This window comes from Mycetomoellerius zeteki, unplaced genomic scaffold (genome assembly GCF_001594055.1).
Source record: "Mycetomoellerius zeteki isolate Tzet28-1 unplaced genomic scaffold, Tzet1.0 scaffold212, whole genome shotgun sequence".
Lineage (NCBI taxonomy): Eukaryota > Metazoa > Arthropoda > Insecta > Hymenoptera > Formicidae > Mycetomoellerius > Mycetomoellerius zeteki.
In genome coordinates, this window is record NW_017257086.1 from 190,936 (window position 1) to 198,476 (window position 7,541).

Below are 7,541 nucleotides of genomic sequence, written 5' to 3' on the forward strand. Positions count from 1 at the left end.
ATCGAATTAGGTTAATGATCGATTTAATTATTTATGTGGTAAATGATACGTGAAGTAGATACGTTTAATAGGTGCATTATTAATATATAAAACATTTTATTTTCATCTTTTGTTACGATTCATTTATGCTACTTGCATAATATTTGTGTTGGATCTATTGTTTTAAGAAATGTATATAAGTATTGCATAAACAGTTTATTGAAAATAATATCTTACAAATATTACAATTATAATGCGAAGATTCGCATTATTTTAAAATATAAGAAGAGAGTACCTTTTTATAAATAAAATTTTATAAATAAATTAAGGTAAATAATATTTCTCGACATTAGGTATAACATCTTGGGAATTGATCGCGCGCGCGCGAAAGTGCAACATAGTAAATGTAGAACACTTTCCGTGAGACGCATTGCTGGAGTAGTTACATTCTCTTGTTATTTGTTATTCGTATTTTGGAAAGTATACGTTGGGCGCGGCTTATAGACGTATTAACACATCCTTGAGCGTCACCTGCAGAATAATAATTAACAATAACCATTTAATTTTGTTCAAGATAAAATTCATGAGAACGTTTACTTATTTCATTGTGTGTTTGTTAAATCTCTCTTATATAATATCCACGCATGATTCTAATTTTAAATGGAACTCTTATTGTAGCTTATTAATTCAAATTTATTAATATATTGCCCTTTTATTTTTTATCTCTCATAGTTTATTATCCTTTACTTTTATTCATTTTTATTCATTTATTTTTATTTTATAATTATTTTTTTATAAATGCCTTTTACTATTATTTTCTAATAGAAAATATTTAAGCCATATTTGAATAATTATTAAGATGCTTTTTCTCATATCTCCTCTCTCCTGTGTAACATTTAAATGTCATACAATCTCTCACAATTTCGTAAGAAAAGATATTTTAAAAACCTTATTTATTTTGTATTGGGGGGGGGGGGTAAAATTTAAATAAAATAACAAATAAAATAGAAGTAAAATAAAAAATAACAAGGGAAGACTCAGAACTGAGAGAGAGAATTCCGAAAGTTTTAATGAACCCCTTTGTAGGATTATTATAAAGTGAGTTCCCTTGAATATAATGATACTTGCACGTATTTAGGATCAGACGATTAAGGTTTCCGAGATATTAAAGAAAAAAATCCATAAATGACTAAAATTAGTCCCAAAGTGGCACACAGTAAAAAAATTTGTGTATTTGTGTTGGAAACGGTCCACTCACGTTTGTGTTAACAGTTTGTGTTGAATTTTTTAACATATTCAAGTGTTAATACAACATAATGTGATTATGTTATTTGAAGATTTTTTGAAATTGATATTCAATGTTTCTTAGTGTCAAAATGACAAAATTTATAAGTAAGTGAACAAGTAGCATAAAAATAATGTGTTTTAAAACGTAAATTCTAAGACAAATGAATGAAATATGTGTTAATTTAACATATCATAAATGTTAATTTTCTGAAAAAAAAAAATGTTCCCGCGGTTTGTTTACAAACTGTGTCGATATTATCTTTCTTTGTATTTTTTCTCTTACATAAGATTTGTGTTACCTTCTAACATATTCATCTTGTGTAAAATTAACTCAAAAATTTGAATGGACCGTTTTAGACATGCGATTTATGTTAAATTCAACACATTTTTTCTAATTGTGCAGATAAAAATAAGTAATCTGTATGTAAAATACATTTAAAAATGAATATACATATGCGTATAATAAAATATAATTTACATCTATCTCATCATACAAAAATAAAAGAAAAAATGATATTTATTTGTAGCTCTTCCTGAATATTGTTCATCTTAAAATACGTTATTTGAATTATGAATATTGCAAGATATTATTGTTTTTAGCAATTTTTCCTGCACGTTCTGTCATTGTAAATGTTATTTTTCTCTCGCATATACTTCAAGGCATTGTGAAATTAATTTTTTGTTTTACCGGAGCTAATTTTGGCCATTTTTGAATTTTCTCTTTTTAATCGGAAACATAAATTATATCGGAAACAGTTAATCATTTGCTTCTAAATAGGAATATTATCATATTCAAGAAAACTCATTCTTTATAAATGTTCTACGTTTCATCGAAATTGATGTAGTTCAGTTCTTAAAAAAATTAAAAAAGTAAAGACTAACATGATTGCCACCGCACCCAGGTGGCATAACTATAATAAGTAATAAACCCTATCAATTTTTTGTCGCTGTCTATTAAATTTTCTATTTATTGTCGTTATTTTCTATCGCTATCTATTAGTCACTGTCTAACTTTCGTTTGACGAAATTCTTCCCCGCATATATCTGCAGTGCAGTGTAATCTAGCTATTCTATTTTCATTATATATAGAACTGATAGCGCGAGATACATCTATCGGATCGGACTCTCGGGTTCACCACTGTATCTCGGAAAAAAAGCTGGGAGGAATTTCGCTGCAGCATCTCGCATGGATACAGCGAGTACGCCCATCACATCGCACTATTGACGTTGTCCATCTCGATGAAGAAAGTGTCGATTTCTCCCTAAACAAAAATTGGACGACTCACCCGGCTACGTTTAGCAGCGAAGGCCGCGGGGGTCCATCTCGCGCGGTACCCGCCCGTTTTCCATTTCCATTCAACATGATGGTACGGCGGACGCGCCGATCGCTGGTATATTTCCACGGTGGGAGGCGATCGCGACTATGCACCGCGTCTATGCTCTTTTTATCTTGTATAAAAGAGAAGAGGCATAGCGCAGATAGCCGCAATACATCTGGATCATCCGTGGTGGCGAGCACGACCGGACACCGATCCTGGGCCTTTGATCGGTCAACAGGTGACAAGCAATCGTCACCTTTTCACCACTCGCGACGACACTGATAACGTGACAACATATCGGATAATAACGTATTATCAGGCTTGACCAGCGACGCTAGTAACTTAAGGGCCGGCAGTATGCGGTGCATGGTGAGTCAGATCATTCAAATTTCTCGATTTAAAAGATCGGTCACTTTCTTATAATTATAGATATCACTTAATCCTTTTCTTAATTGAGAAGTAATAATATTTCTTTTTACTTCTCTCTTGTAATTTTGTTGATAAATAGTTCTTAAAATTAGATTGCATGTCTTTATGAAAAAATTTAAAAGAGATACAATGATTTGAAAAAAGGCAGGAAATTATTATTTTTTGGATGATTTTATCTGGTAGTTAATTAAAAATGTAAGTATATTTTATGTTGTTTAAAAATGATGTGATCTCATAATTACAAGAGAAAGAGTAAAAAGGAGAAAGAAAATTTAACCTTTTAAATTTTTAAATCATAATTTGTTTTTTATTATTTTTATTTGAATTTTCAGTGTTACCTTATTTATTATTAATATAGTTATTAATTTTTGTTTATGATTTATGTTTGAATAATTTGTTTTTTAGTAATTAAGTTAAAAATTAATTTACAAGTAAGAAATACACTTAATAAATTTATGATGTGTATATAATAAACAGAGTATCCTAAACACTTCTTGAGCCTTTTCGACACACAGCTTGTGGACAAGAGTAGAGCGGACTCTTGATTTGAAAAATCCTCTACCATTTTGCAATTTTCGCAATTTTTTTTTTTTAGTTATTCGCAATGAACAAGCAAGAATGTCTAAAGTTGATGCATAAAACAACTTTAAATTATTTTTAAGAGTTCTTTAAGAAACATCTTTAAGATATTCCATAAAGAACTCTGAAAGATATCTTAAAGTTGATTGCTATATATGCATCGATTTTACCCTCGAATTTGGCAATCTCTCTCTTTAGAAATTAATATTCCGTTAATTAGGTATTGCAAAAAGTTTGGGATACCTTGTACTGTATTTTTTATTATTCCAAAAAAGTAAGAATATTGACAGAATTAATTTTTAGAGATGCAACAATTTAATATGCTAATTTAATGATTTTAATTGACAACTATGAAGATAATATAAATTTACGATTTTATGATTCTCAATTTATTGTTGCATCTAGGATGTGTTTTACAAAAATATTTTTTGTATTGTTCGGAATTAATGGATAATACATTTTGAATATTAATTCTCAAAAAAGGAGCGTAAAAAAATAAAATAATCTGTTCATGTTTTTCTTTAAAAATTAAAAAAAAGTGAATGATAATTTTTAATATTTTCAATTATTACATATATATGTATATGTTCACATGAAGTAACAACTTATTCGAATTTTATGTTTAAACTGATTTCTAGAATGCGACTCAAAAGAACCTGGCAAATAACAGGATTAACTTTCATCGTGTGAAAGTCTTACTATACTTATCAATGAAAGTATGATTAAACGAAGGAAGAGGCGAAACCCGATAACGGCCCGCGAGTTTAGATAATTATGCTATTTACGGTCGTAAACTAAGCACTAATGACAACCGTAGCGTATCAGAATTGCGTGCCATGTGTAGTTCTTACAAATGAAATTCTACATGCGACTAAATTTTCGTAATTTCGTGTGAAAACCTGTCAACTTAATAGACAGTTGATTTACTTCATCGTTTACGCTCCCGTTACTACATATTAAAACTGATGTTACCGTTAAAAGGAATGTTGATCGGAAATTAATGTTTACAGGCTCTTTGCGTTCTGCTACTAGCGATTAGCGAGCCCCTTCTTACTCACGCGTAAGTATATATCCGTGTGTTATACTTAATCAAAGATAATTAATTAAATTAAATTGATAACAAAATGGTGAAAAGTTGATTTAGCAATTGTTTTTTATGTATAAAGTCTTTCAAAATTTTAAATGTACATTTAAAAAAGATTACGTTACAAAACTCATAATAGTTCATATACATATAATCGTATAATTATTTAAAAAAAATGAATTTAAGACAATTTTTTATGAACATATCATTCTTCATAATTTCTATCGATAACATTAATTAGAAGTTTTTAAATATGCTTTTTAAAATAATAAGGTAAAAAAACTAATATAATAAAATAATAATATAAAATATCAAAAAATATTTCTATCTATTTGTTTTGCTGTTTCAGAAAGGTAGTTTTAATTGTACCCCGACAAGTAAGACGGAGCCCAGCAGTGCCATGGCGACCTCCGGGTAATTATAAAAAATCATCTTACGGTGGAAACGATTTTCATCGTCACGCACATTATGGTCGCGGTAATCGTTACACGAAACCATTCCGACCGTTACCGCATGGAGGTGATGATTTCGATTCTGAAGTTGTGAATCACGTACATGTACCGCACGGCAAAGACATTAGTCACAGTGTCTCTTTTGGCAAAGGATACATTCCGTATGATAGCATCAAGAGCAATAATTCACCATTTGTGCATGAAAGGTAATCTTATATTAAACATAATTTATTTTAATTTTTTTGTTATCCTTATTTCGATTATGTTTTATCTTTCTAATTACACTATTCTATAATTGTAATTATAATATAATTAGTAAAATTAAAAGAATATAATTAGCGTTAATTATATTACATATAATAATTAATTCTAATTGTGTCATTTTTTTCGTTCGAACCTGGTTGCACAATTTTGATAAAAATATATATATTTCTTTTGAATTCGTGAATGAATAATCTGACAATTATAAAAAGTACTTTTTACATAGACGAAAACTTTAACTTTTACTTTTAACTTTTACTTTAATTATAATGATATCCTATATAATAAAGATTAGATACATATAAGTAGTACATTTATATTTGAAAGAGTCAACCAGTCTATAATACTGATTAATCTTTCTCAATTAACCGGTATATCTTTCCCAGTAAAATTATATAAAGTACTTTCTGTACAGACGAAACTTTTACTCTCAAGAGTCGATTATAAAAACATATTAATAGAGATTACACATATCGTATATGTAGAGGGTGACCCATTTTAACTTAGATATCAAAATATCTTGAAAACAACATATTTTCGAAAAAAGGTTTCAAATAAAAGTTGTAGAGTTTGAAGAGCGGCATCCAATGAGCTACTTAGATTTTGAATTTGGGTTCAATAAATTGAGTTCAATAAATAAATAAAATAATAAATCTTACCTTCGTTAGCTGGAATGTGTTTCAAAATAAGAACTGTAAGCGCTATTTTGCGCCTGTTAGAGGAGGTTTAACGAAAAATTACCAAGAACAAATGTTTTTTATTTTTTTAAATAGAATATAGACTGCTTTTTAAACCTTACAATCTTTTGTTTGAAACATTTTTTTTCGAAAATGCATTTTTGTGATATTTTATCTAAGTTGGGACACCCTGTATGTTTAAAAGAATCAACCAGTATGCGATACCAGTTAATCTTTATCGATTAACCGGTATGATATATCTATCCTAATTTCTATTAGTTTTTCCTAACATATTCAAGCAGCTTCCTTTCTTTTCCAATTTAGATACGCCGGTGCTTACGGACGTCAACCAGACTATCCGCCAACCAGTTTCACATCGGTAGGTCAGGATTATGCAGTAGCGGGAACAGCGCATTCTTATGAGAATCCGCAGTTAGACTCTTATTTCTCGGACATGGAGAGCGCTGCTAGAAACGAACTGCGCGGCAATGTAAAAGATAGCATAAACAAATATTATGGCGCACGCTCAATCGAGAAAGATCTCAGTCTGAGAAACCAACAGGCCCTCAGCAGCATTATAGAACAGAGCAAGGATTCTTTGAAGGGTAATGAGGGCCTGTCCTCGAACACTTCTCCAGCTGCGTATGCTCACGCTGCCTCCGCGGCCACTTCCGCTAACATCCCTGCCGCCACCGGTGTGCAAGGGGCTGTGATAGTGCCGGCGGGTATACCGTCGGCAACTATAGCTGGTAACAAGGATGGCATTGTGCTGCAGGACACCGTGTCCATGGACGAGTACCAGAGGAAACTGGAAGAGCTCACTAAGTCCTGGCCGAACGTATTGGCTACCGGTGCCAACTTCGCGGCGGCCGGAACAATTTCTGCGCCCCAGCAGCTGCATGCTGGCTTCACGACCATCGATCTACCAGGTGCTGGTTTTGGTGGTTCATCTGGCAGTGTCAATTGGCTCCCCAGTTTTGCCCAATCCAAACAAAGCTATGCCGTGCGCGAAGACCATGGGGACCCCTCGACCTATGACTTCAGAACGATGACCGTACAAGACACTCCGTACCAACACGTGTCCTTTGGTCACGAAGGAGTGACAGGAATCGCCCCGGGTGCTCATGGGTAGACACAGAATATCGAAATACATATATAAAATGAATGATTTTTTGCTGAAATATCAAAAAATTTAACTAAACTAGTGCAATCTGAAAATTATTTTGTTTGAACCATCGAAATAGTTATGTAAATATGTGCTCAAACTGATTACTAAAATGTTGAAACTTTTTTCAGCATTATTCAGCAACAATGTTTAAGCATTCTACATAATTATTTTGATGGTCTAACAAATTTATTTTTAGATTTGTATCTAACTAAATTTTTAGATACTTCAGCAAAACTGCAGTTCTTTTCGTACAGGAGCATTAATGTCATCTGACGTGTACGTTTCGCATGCGTTTAAATTTTTCTG

At 31.5% G+C, this 7,541-nt stretch overlaps 1 protein-coding gene across 1 annotated transcript; it reads left to right on the top strand.

Moving 5' to 3' along the window:
• The first annotated feature begins 2,676 nt into the window (after window positions 1–2,676).
• Window positions 2,677–7,200, top strand: LOC108722636 (uncharacterized). The gene is made up of 4 exons (XM_018447835.1): window positions 2,677–2,954; window positions 4,604–4,653; window positions 5,027–5,335; window positions 6,392–7,200. Exons 1-4 carry the CDS (start codon window positions 2,943–2,945, stop codon window positions 7,197–7,199), a joined length of 1,179 nt encoding a protein of 392 aa, XP_018303337.1. The 5' UTR covers window positions 2,677–2,942; the 3' UTR covers window position 7,200.
• The last annotated feature ends 341 nt before the right edge of the window (window positions 7,201–7,541 follow it).